We start from the raw sequence: 17,998 nt of genomic DNA on the forward strand, positions 1-17,998 counted from the left end.
ATTGTCATTCTCATTGGTAAAGCAGAGAAATTTCAGTGAAAAGGCCCATGCGGCCAGTGTCTGGCACCGAGATGATGCTTGGCCAAGGCTATTCATGAATAGCAAGTAAAGAAGGAGCTGGAGGAAAACAGAGGGATGTATTTGGGACCGTGTCCTCAGCCTGGGGTGTATCCCATGGGACAATTTCAGTTCCACCCTCGAAGGAATCAGAGTCTCCAGTGGAAAGGGCCACCTCCCCCATCAGACAGTGCCACCCTGTGCCACATGATGGCCTCCTCTGACAGCAGCAGTGTGACAAAACTCAACGCCTCATGTGTGCCAGGGCCTGAGCGCTAAAGGCCTGGCGTGGATGATCTCGCCACGGGCCTGTGAGGCAGCTACGATTACTCCTGTTTAAAGATGGGGAAACTGAGGCTTACGGAGGATCAAGGACTTGCTCAAAGGCAGGCAAGGACCATCTGACTCTGGCTCCCACCTCCTAACCAGGATGCCCCCTGTCGGCCGTGCCCATTTCCAGTGCCACCACTGAGGTCCTTCCCCTCTGCCCTCCACCACAGCAGTTGTCTGCTCAGCCCAGAGGCTTCCCATCTCTCCATCTGCTTGAGGCCCTGGGTGGGTGTCTGGCTCAGAATCTGAGCTGGCGTCTCTTCTGTTTGTATCTGGGGTCAGTGGTGGCCCTTGGTTTCTCTTCCTTTATAAATAGTCTCAGTAGAGATAAATGGGTGACTGCTCCATGGGAGATAACCACTGAGAGAGGGAGGGGTATTTGGGGACAGCCCTTATATGAATGAGGACAGTGTAGGCCTCTTCCTCTTCCTGTCCCTGCTGGAGACAGCTCCCTTATCATCATTCTGGGAACACGGCGTAGGGACAGAGCTTTGAATTCAGAGGGAACCAAGTTCAAGCCATTGCTCCATCATTTATTAGCCATGTGACCTTGGACAAGTCCATTAATGTCTCTGACCTCATTGGCAAAATAAGGATAATTTTGCAGGGTTTTTGAAAGGATTATGGGGGTGGGAAATGTATGTCAAGTAGCTGGCATAGCAGAACACTCTTATTGGAGGTTATAATGTAATACATATATTTGGCACTTACTGCATGCTAGGTAGTGGGTTCTGCTGGAGGTCCTGGGGAGGGGAGAAGGGATGGGGGTGCAGAGTGGGGCCCCCAGTCATGGCACAGGAGGTTTCCCAGGCTGGCACTCCCTTGAACGATGTCTTGAAGGAGAAGGAGGCCTTAGTAAGAGAAGAATGTTCCAGAAGGGAGGAATTTTGTGAGCAAAGACCTGAAGATGGAGCCCCTATGGCTTGTTCAGGGACCTGCTGGCTTGTTCAGGGACCTGCTGGTGGAGGACTAGCAGGGGATATGGCCAGGTGGGAGTTTAGCAGCTCTGGCTGCTGTCAGTAGGTGCCTATGCAGTAGGTGCCTTTAAGATTTCCAGGTTGAGACGCAACATGCAGTGCTGTAGGTGGCGTGTGGGCTGCACTAGTGGAGCGCTCTCAGGAGCTCTGTGCTGGCCATGGGACCACCAGTGGCCATGGGAAGGGCCCTAGGAACAAAGTCTTGATAGAATTTCGACACAGAGGTGTGACACCCTCCCCAGAGGTGCGAAGAAGAGGGGCAGTCAACAGTTGGTGGATGGTGTGGGAGGAAGGTGAGAAGCTGCAGGGCCTGAAGTGTGGAAGGACAGACAAGAGGGGCCAGGGCTGCAGGTGTAGACTTGGCAGTCTGGACCTAGGGTTGGCCACACGATGGACACTCTTCTTGCTTGTCTGCTATTCTTTCTCTCTCCTCTCCTCCCTGAGTGGGTGGGGGTGAAGGGCCAGCTCTAGGGTGGCATGGGCTCACCCCTCAAAGTATTCTCCTAGCTCAGGCCCAGTGTTACTGTCCCTCCCTGCCCGCCCCCCCCCCCCAGACAGGGATGTCCATCGATTGGTGTTCCCTGCTGTGGGGCCTCAGCATGCTGGTGTCTACAAGAGTGTCATCGCCAACAAGCTGGGCAAAGCTGCCTGCTATGCCCACCTCTATGTCACAGGTGAGACAGGCACCCTCCCGGCCAGCTGCATGCACAGCCTAGCCTCTGGCCTACCCAGGGGGCTGGGGAAGGGGGCTTTTGCACCAGCTCTCTTCCTTCCATCCCCTGGGGAGCCGTCTGGCCTTGCCCCTGCCCCCAGCCCACTCCCCTGAGGCCTGGTGATCCTGTGGAGCCACTGGGATGTAAAAGCCTCGGCGGATGCTTGACCTTTGGCTTTCAGATGTGGTTCCAGGCCCCCCAGATGGTGCCCCACAGGTGGTGGCTGTGACTGGGAGGATGATCACCCTCACATGGAACCCCCCCAGGAGTCTGGACATGGCCATCGGTGGGTCAGAGCCACAAAGGCTGAGTGGTGGGGATGGAGGCATGGGCAGGGCTGGCTCGGGCAAGGGTGCCAAGGGAGGCAGGAGGGGAGGGCAAGGCCCAGGGAAGTATATGGGGTGGGGCGTGGACGGAGTGCTGGGAGCACGGCTAGGAGCAGCCTTGACTGCCTCCTCTGCATGGTGGATGGAGCTCCGGGTCAGGAGGAGACAAAGGGAGCCACCACATTCCCGTCTCTTTCTCAGAGGGATTGGGTGCCTGGGTCATGCTCCCGGGAATATGCTCTTCTTCCCTGTCCATGACCTCTTCCTGCTCTCTGCCTCAGTTTCCCCACCTCAGATAGTAACAAGGAATTGGGATACAAGGCAAGCTCCCTCCATGCCTGTAACTGGACCCCATGCCTGGCACTTTGTTGGCTCTTAGCCTGGCTAGGCCAGTGGTTGGGCAAGAGCAGACGGAGAGCAATTAGAAGCAACAAGAGACACTGAGGCAGGTCCTCAGAGCAGACTGATGATGAGTTCCTGGGTCCTGAAGAACTGAATGGGGGTGGAGCAGGGCACGCCCCAGCCATGCCCGTCTCTAACAGCTGCCTCCCCATCAGACCCGGACGCCCTGACCTACACCGTGCAGCACCAGGTGCTGGGCTCAGACCAGTGGACAGCGCTGGCCACGGGCCTGCGGGAGCCTGGATGGTCAGCCACAGGGCTGCGTAAGGGGGTTCGCCACATTTTCCGGGTCCTCAGTGCCACCATCAAGAGCAGCAGCAAACCATCACCCCCTTCTGAGCCTGTGCAGCTGCTGGAGCGAGGTGAGCCTGGGTGTGCTTTTGGAGCGAGGATGGGTGCTGTTGGGCCAGAGAACTGGGTCCCCCCGGTGGGAGCTCAAGGGCTGGTCTGGACATTAGAGCTTTGACAGAAACAGTGTGGCTGGGTGCGACCTTGACCGTCAAAGTGCTTCCTTCTCACTCCTGAAAGCGACTCCTAGACAAAGTGCTGACCCTCTCTGAGCCTCAGCTTCCTCCTCTGTAAAAATGGAGCTCACAGGGCGAGGGGAGGGTTAGAGGAGCAGTGGGTCCTAAGGATCTCCTCCTCCCAGGCCCACCCCTGGAGGAGGCGCCCGCTGTGCTGGACAAGCCAGACATCGTGTATGTGGTGGAGGGACAGCCTGCCAGTGTCACCGTCACCTTCAACCACGTGGAGGCCCAGGTCGTCTGGAGGAGGTGGGGCCCTCCCTTGCATGCCCCATTCCCACAAGTGGCAGTCCAGTTCCGGCGTCCTAGCCTGACCTCCTGTGGCTGGGTCCTGGGTGACCTCCCTCTCGTGTGTCCCTTAGCTGCCGAGGGGCCCTCCTAGAGGCACGGGCAGGGGTGTACGAGTTGAGTCAGCCAGATGACGACCAGTACTGTCTTCGGATCTGCCGGGTTAGCCGCCGGGACATGGGGCCCATCACCTGCACTGCCCGCAACCGTCACGGCACACAGGCCTGTTCGGTCACACTGGAACTGGCAGGTAGGTGATAGCAGACCCCCTTCCCTCTCCTCCCACCCCCAGGTGCACACACCCATTGGCCAGTCCTAGGTCTTCCCTCTCAGCCTGTCCATCTAGTGGCCATACTAATACCAGTACTACTACCACTAATAGTAATAGTACTAATAAGATATTTATTGAGCACCGAGTACGTGTCAGGCTTAGTGCTAAGTATCTCACATGTGACTCCTCATTTAATATTTACATCAACCCTGTGCGATGGGGGGTTGGTTATTATCCCTGTTTTACAGATGGGGAAACTGAGGCTCGGAGAGTGTGCTAAATAACAGGCTCAAAGTCACACAACCTAATAAGACCAGGAACTGGGATTCAAGCTCTGATACCCAATTCCAAAGCCAGAGGGTGCTCCTAGCTCCTGTGTTAAGCACAACAGGAAATAATACCTCAAGTGTAACAAGCATAGGGAGACAAGATCACTTTAAAAAAGAAAAAAACCCCAAGGGAGTGCATCTTATCACGAGACTCTCAGCTCCCGGATCCTGGCTGCCCTTGGCTCAACTTGTCGGACAGAGCCTCCCAACCTTTGCTGTGAGGACTTTTTTTTTTTAATTTCTCCATCACAGACGTTGTCCCTCAACCCCCAGCATGCATTAAGTAGTAATTGCCTCGTGTTCCAGTTTGTTAATTAACTCTAGACATATGTAACTGCCACTCAGGGTTTCGGACCAGCGCCAGCTAAACAGTGTTACCTGCTGAGCAGATACAATTCCAACCAAATGCAAAGAAAGTGACATTTTAGTTAGCACAGGCAAGCTTCTCGTGGGTAAATGGGCATTTTCTGGTGCTTTTAAAGAATTGTTCAAGTTCATCTGATACACCTAGTGCTTTGACCTTTATAGAGCCTACCCTCTCACCCCCACATCCTCCCCTCCCACTAGAAGCCAGATTCCTAGAGGGGAGGGAGAGCATCTTTAAAGTGGAAGAGAAGTGGCAGGAGCGGATGAGAAGATGGGAAACCACACTGCCCCCCTGTGGTTGGTGGATGGGGTGAGGCCTCAGATCACCTGGGCCCTGGATCTCCCTTTTACGTGTCTTTTCCTTGCCCAGTTTTCCCCACCCCATCCCCTGTCAATTTCTCCTCAACCACCGCTTTGCTCCTTGATAGGTCCATCTGCAGGGCTCATCTTTCTTTCCAGATATACGGAGAGGCCCTGGCCACCCAGCCCTCAGCCTGGCCTGGCTGGGACAGTGACACGGAGACTGTGTTCCAGCCAACCAGGGCGAGAACAGGCCTGGGGCTTGGGTCTACACTCTCTCCCACTGTGGGCCCCCCCCCCCCCCCAGGCAGGGCAGGTGGAACGGCCCCTTTCCTCCATATCCGCCTCACTCTAGATCAGTGATGGCGAACCTATGACACGCGTGTCAGAGGTGACACGCGAACTCATTTTTTTGGTTGATTTTTCTTTGTTAAATGGCATTTAAATATATAAAATAAATATCAAAAATATAAATCTTTGTTTTACTATGGTTGCAAATATCAAAAAATTTCTATATGTGACACGGCACCAGGGTTAAGTTAGGGTTTTTCAAAATGCTGACACGCTGAGCTCAAAAGGTTCGCCATCACTGGTCTAGATCTTCCCCACTCCCAGGATGCCCTTCCCTTTTATCTATATAAAACCAAGCAGTGTGCCTGTGATGGTGGGGGTCCCTGCCCAGTGCCCTTGCTCTTCCCCCAGGGCCTGACCATCCACTCTCCTTAAAGCCTAGATCCTCAGCCATGCTGAGGAAGAGGGCACCAGGAAGTTACAGGCTCCTCTGCAAAGCACACTGGAATATGTATTTAATTCCATCACAAGAATTAGAAGCCACTTCATAAGGAAATAATACGATTGCATGATATGTGTAGAGAATAAAATCACAGTCACATGTGAGAGGACTAAGCTGAGATTCGGCTCCAGTTTGTTCTTACATCTCCAAGGTGGCAGAGGGCCCCTTAAGCATTTAAACAAGATTCGGAGAGAAAACTTCAAGACAGAGGCAATGCCATCGGGAACTTGATTCAGGGTCACAGGCTCAGCGGAGTTTGGAGCTCAGGACAATAAAGTCGGAGAAGCCCTCAATGGGACTGTGCACAGGGCGATCGCCCACAGGGGGCAGCATTGAGCCGCTCCACGCCAGCCCATTAATGCAGTGAGAGAAGAGGCTCCGTCAGGATGGCCAGCCTGATTTGTCAAGAGAGACAGGAAACCCAGATTTCTTTTGTGTGTGAAAATCTCATTTCAAAGCTGGCAGATGAACACTGAGGGTCAAACAAAGCAAGCCTGCACCCTCTGGCTTAGGTTTTCTGAGATTCAGGGGACATCACGTATGGATTTACAGGGAGAGCGGTTGGTCCAGGCTAGGAGTTTGAGAGCCCCAGTGGGTGAGGTGCTGGGGTCTGGGAAGTGGGGGTGGGGGGGTGGGGTCCTGGGTGGCCAGGGCCTCTTCCTCAGTTGCTGAGGAGGCAGGCCCACGTGACCCCAACATTCTGTCCCCCTCCCTTCTCCACTCCCACCTCCTGTGTTTCAGAGGCCCCTCGATTTGAGTCCATCATGGAGGACGTGGAGGTGGGGGCTGGGGAAACCGCTCGCTTCGCTGTGGTGGTTGAGGGGAAACCACTGCCGGACGTCATGTGGTACAAGGTCAGAGGGTGACGCCATGGCCTCAGGGGAAGCCTAGCCTGGGGCTGGCCAGGAGCTTGGGGGGGAAAAGGAGGGATTTCCTGGGAGTGTGGGAGGGGTCCAGGCAGCCTTAGGAGGAGGGGAGCTGAGGCAGAGAAGAGAAAGGGTGCTGCCAGAGGTGCGTTTTAGAAGGAAGTGGGACCCAGAGGTGCTGAGTGATGCTGGTGGGTGTGTGAGGAGCCGGGGGACTAATTGGGGTAGAAGGGGTTCCTGGCCCTGAGATAGGGGTGAGACTGGGTCTCTGGCATGGAGGTAAAGCTGGGTCCCAGGTGGAGGTGAAGCCAGGCCCAGGCTGGAGGTGACGGCCGACTCTGCAGGATGAGGTGCTGCTGACTGAGAGCAGCCACCTGAGCTTCGTGTACGAGGAGAACGAGTGCTCCCTGGTGGTGCTCAGCACGGGCGCCCAGGACGGAGGCGTCTACACCTGCACTGCCCGGAACCTGGCTGGAGAAGTCTTCTGCAAAGCAGAGCTGGCCGTGCGTTCAGGTGGGCTGGAGCTCCGGGGCAAAGTGCTCACCCCCTGGGACCCATATGAGCCCCTGTCCAGGAGTCACTCATCCGGCCCTGCACTCCTGGGCTCCCACATCGTCCAGCCCCAGCACCCCACTCAGGCTTCCAACATTCTTGCTCCTCTTCTGTCTTCTCCATCTACCCTGCCTGTCTCAGTCTCTGCCCTCATTCCTCTCTTGCCCTTCCCATCTAACACCAGGCATCTCTTCCCCAGCTCAGACAGCTATGGAGGTAGACGGGGCCCGGGAAGACGAGGAACAGCGAGGAAAGAGACTCAGCGACTTTTATGACATCCACCAGGAGATCGGCAGGTGTGGGCGAGGTGTGGGGTGTGGTGTCTGGGGGCCAAGAAAGGCTGGGTCTGTGGCCGGGAGGGTGAGGAGAGTCAGGGTTGCAGCAATGCCTGAATCCCATCCTCTCCGTCTGTCGTCACCCAGGGGTGCCTTCTCCTACCTGCGGCGTGTGGTGGAGCGTAGCTCTGGCCTGGAGTTTGCAGCCAAGTTCATCCCCAGCCAGGCCAAGCCGAAGGCATCAGCGTGGCGGGAGGCTCGGCTACTAGCCCGGCTCCAGCACGACTGTGTCCTCTACTTCCATGAGGCCTTCGAGAGGCGTCGGGGGCTGGTCATTGTCACCGAGCTGTATCCTGGGACAGGCTGGGTGTCTAGGGGATACCTGCCTGAATGACCGGTTCCTGTAACAACCAATTAGTAACACGTTTCACACTTAACAAAGTGGTCCCATTGACAGTTGGGAGGGGCTGACAACCTTTACAAAATGTGCCCATTGACAATTGGGAGTTCTGAAGGCATCTTATAAATACTTCATAGAGTGGAAGTATTTAAAAACCAACATTTTCTGCCCCCCTCCCCTTTTAGCTTAAACGTACATAGAACTTAATGTGTGCCTCACGGTGGTCTAAGAGTTTTATGTATTTAATCTTCATGTATACCTACGTATCTCGTGGACTTTTATCATCCCCATTGTACAGATGATGAAACGGAGGTACAGAGAGGCTAACTCACCAGAAGTCACACGGCTCGGAAAAGGCATGCGATTTTGGTCACGAGATGCAGTACAGCACTGCATTTCTGAACATTTGAAGTGACCTCATTTCAGATGAGCATCAATACTTGGCTTTAGTAGGAGGCTGTTACCATAAAGAACGGACTTTAGCTTTGTAAGAGAGTTTGTTAAACAAAGGCACACTATGGTAAGGTTGCTGAGTGGTTGGCTTATCACTCTCACAAGCAGGGTGACCATGTCCTTCACACCAGGCTTCCAGTATGCACTGGTAGAATCCAAACCTCAGCAAAACGGCCGATTATTATGTGTCATGTGCCTTCTAGGTCATTCTCAAATAGCCAAGAAGTCCCATCTACAGTCAACAAAAGTCTGCTCCAACTTGATCCCTACAAATACCTCACAGGGTGGGCAGGGGGAGGTGTTATCCTCGTTTTACTCCTGAGGGAGTGTAGGCTCAGAGAGGTTAGGTGGCGTGCCTGAGAGCCCGCAGCAAGTGAGAGTACAAGCAGGGTTGTCCCATCTGTGCACCCAGGTGACAGGCGGAAGAGTGAAGCCACAGTTGCTAACTGGTACCAGATGTGCTTTCAGGGAAAGGAGAAGCCTGCGCTGAGCTGGGATCTGACTTGAGCTCTGGGAGTGGGGGCACTGCCCAGGGAGGGCTGGGCAGTTGGCATTGGTCACTGTTCTCCTTGATCCAGGGCACAGCTGCACAGAGGAGCTGCTGGAGCGAATGGCTAGGAAGCCCACCGTGTGTGAGTCTGAGGTGAGGGCAGTGGGTGGCAGGGGTCAGGTTGGGCACTAGCGTTCACCCACCTGAACTCTGAGAGCTGAGGGGTGGGTCCTGGACATGCCATCTGTGCCCATGAATAGGCCAGGGGTGGTCCTGGAGAGCAGTGGTAGGAGGGCAGCAGAGCCCTTTTCCTGCATCAGACCAGACCCCCACCCAGGGACTTGCATATCTCAGCAGACCTACCCTGTCCCTACTGTGTTTCCCAGGCTTCCTTGCGTCAACATTCCTCAGACACTCCTCCCAGCAGGAGCTCCACCTGGACTCCATGCAGCCTCACTCTGTCCTGGCACGGGGGGTGTGCAAGTTGTGCACTGCACACTTCTATTCATTATCACGTAAACCACTCCCTTCTGTCATCGTGGTGTGCCTGACTGTGTAGCTGTACATGGAGGCCCTGGGTCTCAGCAACCCAACCTATGTTCCTGTCCCCTCCACCAGCCATCTGAGGGCCACCTACCAGGCACAGCCTCACCTCTTGCCACAGCCCTGGTGGTGATCAGACATAATGCCCCACCCTTCCCCCATGGACTCTGGGTCACCTGTTTCCACAGATCCGGGCCTACATGCTACAGGTGCTCGAGGGGATATGCTATCTGCACCAGAACCATGTGCTGCACCTGGATGTCAAGGTGAGGTGCAGGTGGGGGTGGGGAGCAGGCAGCCCCGTGGGAGCCAGGCAGCGGGGTGTCCTCCCCTTTTCACTCAGCCCCCACACCTTGCCCCGTGTCCTGCAGCCTGAGAACCTGCTGGTGTGGGATGGTGCAGAGGGTGAAGAGCAGGTGAGGATCTGTGACTTCGGGAACGCCCAGGAGGTGACTCCGGGAGAGCCCCAGTACTGCCAATACGGCACACCTGAGTTCGTGGCGCCCGAGATTGTCAACCAGACCCCTGTATCTGGAGTCACTGACATCTGGTAATGTTGGCATCCTGAGCGGCTGGGGTGGGCCAGGGCAGCTGCCCTCGGTGCTGGGGAGGTGCTCACTGGCAGAGAGGAGCTTTACTAAGCCCAGGTTCCTTCTCTGACAGTCGACGGGTGGCATTGCTCATGGGTCCCTTGCCCACATAGCTACCTACCCCTACCCCTCATCAATCAGGGATGACCCAGGCACTCGAGGCCTGTCCATCCTTGGTTCCTTATTTCCCCTGGGTGGTCAGCCACCCCCTCTGCAGCCAACCTTTCTTCCCCCCCCACCCCCCACCCCCCCTCCGCAGAGAGGCAGGCATTGTCCCTTGGTTCCCAGATTTCTCATGGCTTCCTGGGCTGGCCCTGCCATGACCCTGGACTCCTCCAGGGATGTCTGGACCTTTGAGTGCAGAGTCTTCCCTGCGGAGGCATCCTTGCATAATCCATTTGTCCAGTGTTCACAGGATGCTTCTGGCTAGATTCTCGGTAGCCGAGAACGGCTCGCTTCTGGTGGGAGGTGGGCTGTCCTCTCACCGACCCTCTCTCCTTCCCCAACAGGCCCGTGGGCGTCGTTGCCTTCCTCTGGTAAGGACCTCTCTGCACTCAGAACCCCAGTCTCCAACGGTCTCTTAGCACCCCCACTCCCAACATGTATAGGGTCTGGGGCTAGCGAGCAGTTAGGGGTGTGCAGCCCACCCCTTCTCTTCCACACCCCCTGCTGCTTCCTGCACAGCAAGGGGCCGCATATGCAGGAATGTGGATGTCCCAGCCTGTGTGTCTGACTTCCACCGCCGTGCCCCTCCATAAGGGGTGGCACACAGCTGGATGGAGAGGTCAGAGCAGGCTCGGTGCCATTTAGGCAGGGGGTACAAGGCCCTAACTGTCCAGCAGGGACTGGAAGGAGTAGGCTCAGTCTCAGGGAGGCATATCCCCCCCCCGCCCCCTTGCTCCCCCCCCCCTCCCCCAGCACAGACTCCTTACCTCAAGGACAGGCCACGGCTGGAGGAGGCACAGAACAGGTCCTCTAAGCATGGGCCCAGGGCAGGGACCTGGTGGCTGCCTGTCTGGGTGGTGGTGGGAGTAGGACAGGCAAGAGTCCAAAAGACTCTGTCCAGGTTCACCCAGCCTCTGTCTGCCCCACAGCCCCACAGGCCTCCACCTCTTCCTGGCCCTATGTCCCCACTGGCAACCTGTCATCTCTTGCTTAGCCCCAGGGCCCTGACTACTTCTCACTCAGCTCTCTCCACCCCTGCAGCCTGACGGGAATCTCCCCGTTTGTTGGGGAAAACGATCGGACAACATTAATGAACATCCGAAACTACAACGTGGCCTTCGAGGAGAACACGTTCCTGAGCCTGAGCAGGGAGGCCCGGGGCTTCCTCATCAAAGTGCTGGTGCAGGACCGGCTGTGAGTACGAGGCCCCGAGGCCCCCCGACCTGCAGAGTCCCCTCATGCCACCCCTACTGCTGCCCGAGCCTCTGCCCTTAGACATCCAATCCTCCAAGTCCTTAGAGGCCCCATTTTCCCAAACGTTTATTGACTGACTGAAGTAATGAGTGATGAATCCTTTCTTAATCCTCATTCCTTACAGGAGGCCTACCGCAGAGGAGACCCTAGAACATCCTTGGTTCAAAGTGAGTCTAGTACTGCAAAGTCATGGTAGAAGAGGTGGAGAGAGAGAGAGAGCATGTGAACAGCTTCATTTATTGAGTAGCTACTGTGTGCAGTTACCATGATAAGTGTTTTATATACTTATGAACTATCCGCCTCAATTAGCTCTGTAAAGGTAGGTATAACTCCCATTTTGTCCATAAGGAAACCGAGGCTCGAGTTGGGGTATCATGGATTCCAAGGCACAGATCTGGACTTCCCATCCTGGGGGTCCTCATCAGGGTTTTTTCTGGCTCTTGAAACCAACCGTTGTCCACCTCTGTCTTGCACTGGTCCCACACTCTGTGGTTGGTATGTGGCCTGGCCTCTTGGCTTTGAGCTCTGTGTGGGCAGAGTTCTCATTCATCTTCAAACGCCAGCACTGCAGGGCACAGCGCCAAGTGGGGGGGTGAGATTCAGCAAATGACCCAGAAAGAGCAACTAAATAAACCATCCATTGAGAATTATGCTGGGTCAACTGAAGGCTGAGGTAATTCTGGTATCTGTCCTTGGAGAACCAGCCTTGTCTCCCAGGTCAGAAATGAGCCCCAAAGAGGACAGCCTGGGTGGGTTGCTGAGGGAGGTCTCTGTCATGGCCTGGCCCACCAAGGCTCCAGATACTGGGCAGCTAGCTCCACATGGAGATGGGTGGTGAGCTGGGCAGTAGGGCCACGCCCAGGGGCCTAAGCACAGGCCTCCCAGGCAGCCACTGTACTAGGACAGGGCCTTGAGCCCTGGTGTAAGCTCTGAAGCCCACCCCAGAAGCCACCAATTTTTGGCCTCTCCTCTTAGGTTCAGGGAATTTGTCTACATGTGGGCACCTTGGCTGTTGGAGTTGTTGTGACAGATCCAAGGGGAAGGGGACCCCCAGGACCTGGACTCAATGCTGCTTGGTCCAGTGTCCCCTCCTGTGGACTTTGTCTCTCCATTGTCAAACCTTGAGGGTCTAGGTTGACAGAAAACTTTCTCTAAGTCCCTCTTTCCCGGGTTTGCAGACACAGGCAAAGGGCGCAGAGGTGAGCACGGATCACCTGAAGCTATTCCTCTCCCGGCGGAGGTGGCAGGTGAGTTTGGCTGGGTCCTGCTTCTGTGCCTTCCACCTTCTCATTCTGAGCCTTCTCTCTCTAACCTTGCCTTTTCTCTATCATGTGCCCTCACCTCCTGCTCCTCTGTCATCTGCTTTTTATTCTCTCAACTCCCGGTTTCCCTCCTGCCCCCTGCCCCCTGCCCCTCTCTCTGTCTGCCTTGGGCCTTCTCCCGGGGCTGAGGTGAGCCTGAGTGGGTCAATCTAGCCCCCGGGGGACTGTAGGTCTGACTCTAGCACTCTTTCTTCAGCGCTCCCAGATCAGCTACAAGTGCCACCTGGTACTGCGCCCCATCCCTGAGCTGCTGCGGGCACCCCCCGAGCGGGTGTGGGTGGCTGTGCCCAGAAGACCACCACCCAGCGGGGGGCTCTCGTCCTCCTCTGACTCTGAAGAGGAGGAGCTGGAGGAGCTACCCTCAGTGCCCCGACCACTGCAGCCCGAGTTCTCGGGCTCTCGAGTGTCCCTCACCGACATTCCCACTGAGGATGAGGCCCTGGGGACCCCAGAGGCTGGGGTTGCCACCCCTATGGAGTGGCAGGAGCAGGGAAGGGCCACCTCTCAGGACCAGAAGGTCCCAAGCCCTCCTGCCCTCCCTCCCCAGGCCAGGAGCCCCCAGCTGGGCCCAGCCCCAAGCGGGGAGAGCTCGCAGGGGCAGCTCAGCTGAGAGCGCCCTGCCCCTGGCCGGGCCGCGGGAGCCGGGCCGGGGCCTGCAAAAGGCAGCGTCTGTGGAGCTGCCACAGCGCCGGAGCCCCAGCCCGGGGACCGCCCGCCTGACCCGGGGAGGCCTGGGTGAGGGTGAGTATGCCCAGAGGCTTCAGGCCCTGCGCCAGCGGCTGCTGCGGGGAGGCCCTGAGGATGGCAAGGTCAGTGGCCTCAGGGGTCCCTTGCTAGAGAGCCTGGGAGGCCGTGCCCGGGACCCCCGGCTGGCACGGGCTGCCTCCAGTGAAGCAGCACCCCACCACCAGCCTCCACCAGAGACTCGGGGCCTGCAGAAGAGCAGTAGCTTCTCGCAGGGTGAGGCAGAACCCCGGGGCCGGCACCGCCGAGCCGGGGCGCCCCTTGAGATCCCTGTGGCCCGACTTGGGGCCCGCAAACTACAGGAGTCTCCCTCCTTGTCTGCCCTCAGCGAGACCCAGCCCCCCAGCCCTGTGCGGCCCAGCGCCCCGAAAGCCAGTGCCCGCAAACCCAGTGCCCCCAAGTCTTCAGAACCTCCTGCCACCAAACCCAGTGATGCTTCTCAGCCCTTGGCATCCCAGCCTGCCCAAGAGAAGGCCCGGGAGTTCAAGGCAGAACCAGTCCCAGCCCCCAAACCTACACAGCCTCCCGTGGCCCTGCAAACCCCAGCGCCCCCCCTCACACCCTATGCCCAGATCATTCAGTCATTGCAGCTGGCGGGCCACACGCAAGGCCCTCCCCAGGGCCCGGCCACACCTCCGACGGAGCCCAAGTCCCACCCCGCGGTGTTCGCCAGGGTGGCCTCCCCACCCCCGGGAGCCTCTACCAAGATCATGCCTGCAGCCTCGGCTCCCCCAGCACCGGCCGAGAAAGCCCGGGTCCCCACGGTGCCCCGCAGGCCGGGCAGCAGTCTCAGCAGCAGCATCGAGAACCTGGAGTCCGAGGCCGTGTTCGAGGCCAAGTTCAAGCGCAGCCGTGAGTCGCCCCTGGCACGGGGGCTGCGAATGCTTAGCCGCTCGCGCTCGGAGGAGCGCGGCCCCTTCCGCGGGGCCGAGGAGGACGGCATGTACCGGCCCAGCCCGGCGGGCACGCCGCTGGAGATGGTGCGACGGCCCGAGCGCTCGCGCTCGGTGCAGGACCTCAGGGCGGCCGGAGAGCCGGGCCTGGTCCGCCGGCTCTCACTGTCGCTGTCCCAGCGGCTGCGGCGCACCCCGCCCGCGCAGCGCCACGCGGCCTCGGAGGCGCGCGGCGGCGGGGACGGGGAGAGCTCGGAGGGCGGCAGCTCGGCGCGGGGCTCCCCGGTGCTCGCGGTGCGCAGGCGGCTCAGCTCCACGCTGGAGCGGCTGTCCAGTCGGTTGCAGCGCAGCGGCAGCAGCGAGGACTCCGGGGGCGCGTCGGGGAGGAGCACGCCGCTGTTTGGACGGCTACGCAGGGCCACTTCCGAGGGCGAGAGTCTGCGGCGCCTCGGTCTCCCACACAACCAGCTGGCCGCCCAGGCCGGCGCCGCCACCCCTTCCGAGGAGTCCCTGGGCTCCGAGGCCAGCGCCACGTCCGGCGGCTCAGGTGAGGAGGGGCAGGGTGCAGGGAGAATGGGTGGACTAGTGTGGGTGGGTTGGGGTGTGGGGCCTGGATGACAGGTGCAGAGTTCAGAAGAGGGTGGCGCTCACTGGACGAGAGGCTCTGGGAGGAGGAGAGGGCGGGGACACCCACCAGAAAGAGGCCGAGGAGGCGCTGGAGGCCGCGGAGGATTGAATTGGTATGGCTGGAGCGCAGGAGGTGAGGGGCAGAGGCTGGTGAGGGAGAAGGCCAGGAGGGGCTGGGTGTTCTCTACTTCTCTGGGCTGAGGGCTGCAGCGGGTGGGAGCTGCCTGGCCCTGGCTGGGCAGGTACTAAGGCGCCTGGGTCTTCACAGCCCCTGGGGAAAGCCGGAGCCGGCTGCGCTGGGGCCTCTCCCGGCTGAGGAAAGACAAGGGCTCGTCACAGCCAAACCTCTCTGCCAGCGTCCAGGAGGATTTGGGTCACCAGTATGTGCCCAGTGAATCAGGTAGGAGGTGCCTGCTGGGTGGGAGATGGGCCACTCTGAGGAGCCCCAGCAGTGATGCAAGGGACCTGGGATTAGGAAAACAATAACAACAACAATAATAGCAGCATTGTCATTAATTAGCAATGCCCAGCATCCTATGAAGCACTTTACAAGGGCTGCCTCACTCAACCCTCCTGCACTGTTGAACTATTCATTATTTGTGTCATGTCCATATGGCTCAGGTGAGGAAACAGGCTTAGCCATGCTAAGTAGCTGGTGGAAGGCACAGAGCTGGTAGTAAGCACAGCAGCCAGAGTTGGAGTGTATGCCCCTGTGCACCAGACCCCAGAAGCGGCTTCAGGACACCATAGCTTTTCTTTGGCTCGCCTCCTCCCTCATGGGAGAGGGTCCCCGAAACTCCGTGTAGTTCTGAAGGTCAGGGGAAGGCTCCCTTGCTCCTACAGCCCCCGTACCGATGTGTGTATGCAAAGACACTATTTCTCTCCCAGTCTAGAGGCCCACAATCCGGACTGTGCCCCCAATTCTACATTTCTCTTCAGCCTGAACACCCGACTGCCCCTCCCTGCCCCCTGCCCTGCCCCTGCAGGGTCTCCAGCACTTTCAGCACCTTCAGGGCTCTTTGCTGGAATGAGGGGAACATGGGATTTGCCCTGGCCTGTTTCTCTGCCTGGTGTCCTGCAAGGAGGCAGGTATTTCCCACCTGGGGTCACCCCGTCCCTCACCTAAAAAAGGGGCATTACTCAAGGACTATACACAAAGGCTCAGGAGGCCAGGTTTCCCCGGCTGGCATGCAGAAAGGAGCAGGCCCACCAGGGCAGGCTGTGTGCAGGATCTTCAGCAGTCACCAGTCTGTTCTTCCCCAGTTTCCGATAAAACTCCTCCGAACTGGTCCAGCTGTGCCTCCAGTAGGCTTGAGGTGACTATGTCTGGCCTCGGCCAGGGGAGCTGGGGCACCTTCTCCTCGAGGCAGTGGGCATTGGGGGGCTGTAGTGCAGGAAGAGGGAGGGAGGCCAGCTGGTGGGGGCAGGGGTGGAGAAGGAGAAGGACTGAGACAGAGAGAGAGAAGCCAGCACAGAGGCCTGGGGACAGCTGATCCCTTCCCACCAGGGGCCTCCCTCCCAGGTCCATTTTGCTTGTGCAGCTGATTTCCCGCTGAGGCGGTGTCCCCTTACCTCATCCTCCCCCCTCCCTGCAGACTAAGGCTGCCCATGTCCACTTGACCAGCTCGGGCTAGCCTCTGGGGGGTGGAGGTAGAACTGGCAGAGCTGGGCCAGGATCACCTTTCACCTTACCTCCTGGCCTCCCTCTCTCGCCCCTACCCAGTACCCTCCCTTTGTCTGATGAAACCGTATTCACTTTGTTATTGGAGCCTCAGTGTGGGACCCCTCCTTAGGGAAACGGTTACAGTGGGAAGGGCGGGCATGCTGCTATTCGGACCATCCAGTCCTGCTGAGCATTCCTCTCCTCCCAGCTCACCCCACCCCCACTCCCTCCTGGTTCTTTAGACAGGCAGCTGGGGCTCCCTGGGGCATCCATCCCTCAGCCTTCTCTGCCCACGTGAGAAAAATCCACCCACCCACCCCCACCCCCACCCCCACCCCCGGTGGCCAGGACCAGATTGGACTATTTCTAAAGACATATGCCAGGGAGCAGGAATACAAGTGCTCATGGCACTAAGGAGCCACAGGCGACTGCACTGAGCAGAGACCTTGGCCCATCTGCACCCAGGCCATGACCGGTTCACCAGCCAGCTGTGAAGCCAGCTTTGCCGAAACAGCCTCTTCCTCTGAGGGTCTGTGCCTGGCTCGCTACTGAGCATATTCATGAGCTAATAATCATAACAATAACAAGAGCTAACGCTTATGAGCACTTATGGTTATATCTTAGACACGTGCTAAGCACTGTATATGCTCCTTGTAATTCTCACAACAACCCCATGAGCTTGGTGTTTTTTTCTTTTCCTCAATTTACACAAGACATGGTCCAAGGTCATGCAGATACCGTCTTTTGCCCCTTCAAAGGCTCTCACCACTCGGCTGACCTGAAGGAGTATTAGAAGTCTAGAACTGAATCCCTGGACCCCAGGGCAATGAGGGGTGGGGAGGCTGACACACTTTCTGGCGCTGCCCCCTGTTTTGCCACGACTTCAGAGCTTTTGAGACTGCATTTTTGGATTGAATATTGTGTTCAACCCCAGGATTCTCAGCTCAGGTGACCAGCTCCTCTCACTTCCCTGTGGTGCCCCAGAGGGAGTGAGTATTGCCAGCTTAACCATTACGGTTTTTCAATATTTACTTGTTTTTATTTTATTTAACAAGTGTGTATAGAGCACTTGACGCAGTGCCAGGCGCTGCTCTGAGTGATTTGCAAACATATGAATGAGGTCACTACCATGCATCTTCAATAGTCAGCGAAAGGAAAAGATAGCTCTACACGCAGCGAGTGCCTGGAGAGAGTGCTGCTCACCCCAAAGAAAATTCTCGAAAGTGTGGCCTGGGGTGGCACTGTTCGCATCTGACTGGGAAGAGAGAAGCTTTTACTCTGCTCTCCACCTCTCACATGTATCCTCCCCTCCCTCAGCAGTGTGAGCTGAGGTCCTTGCAACCCATGGCCATCTGCTCTCCCTGCAGACTTCCCCCCAGTCTTCCACATCAAACTCAAGGACCAGGTGCTGCTGGAGGGAGAGGCAGCTACCCTGCTCTGCCTGCCGGCAGCCTGCCCTGCACCCCGCATCTCCTGGAAGAAAGG

At 57.6% G+C, this 17,998-nt stretch overlaps 1 protein-coding gene across 1 annotated transcript in view; it reads left to right on the plus strand.

Moving 5' to 3' along the window:
- Positions 1 to 17,998, plus strand: part of LOC102422325 (striated muscle preferentially expressed protein kinase) — a 39,739-nt gene that overhangs the window by 16,500 nt on the left and 5,241 nt on the right. The window contains 21 exon segments of the mRNA XM_023761639.1: positions 1,919 to 2,038; positions 2,259 to 2,363; positions 2,961 to 3,167; positions 3,455 to 3,578; positions 3,692 to 3,867; positions 6,418 to 6,530; positions 6,887 to 7,055; positions 7,294 to 7,390; positions 7,517 to 7,717; positions 8,808 to 8,865; positions 9,444 to 9,521; positions 9,627 to 9,805; positions 10,355 to 10,381; positions 11,052 to 11,204; positions 11,389 to 11,431; positions 12,443 to 12,511; positions 12,783 to 13,119; positions 13,122 to 13,172; positions 13,175 to 14,770; positions 15,119 to 15,250; positions 17,881 to 17,997. Of these exon segments, the coding sequence (XP_023617407.1) occupies positions 1,919 to 2,038; positions 2,259 to 2,363; positions 2,961 to 3,167; positions 3,455 to 3,578; positions 3,692 to 3,867; positions 6,418 to 6,530; positions 6,887 to 7,055; positions 7,294 to 7,390; positions 7,517 to 7,717; positions 8,808 to 8,865; positions 9,444 to 9,521; positions 9,627 to 9,805; positions 10,355 to 10,381; positions 11,052 to 11,204; positions 11,389 to 11,431; positions 12,443 to 12,511; positions 12,783 to 13,119; positions 13,122 to 13,172; positions 13,175 to 14,770; positions 15,119 to 15,250; positions 17,881 to 17,997 (4,152 nt within the window).

The sequence above is a fragment of the Myotis lucifugus genome, unplaced genomic scaffold (genome assembly GCF_000147115.1).
Source record: "Myotis lucifugus unplaced genomic scaffold, Myoluc2.0 scaffold_3, whole genome shotgun sequence".
NCBI classification, from domain to species: domain Eukaryota; kingdom Metazoa; phylum Chordata; class Mammalia; order Chiroptera; family Vespertilionidae; genus Myotis; species Myotis lucifugus.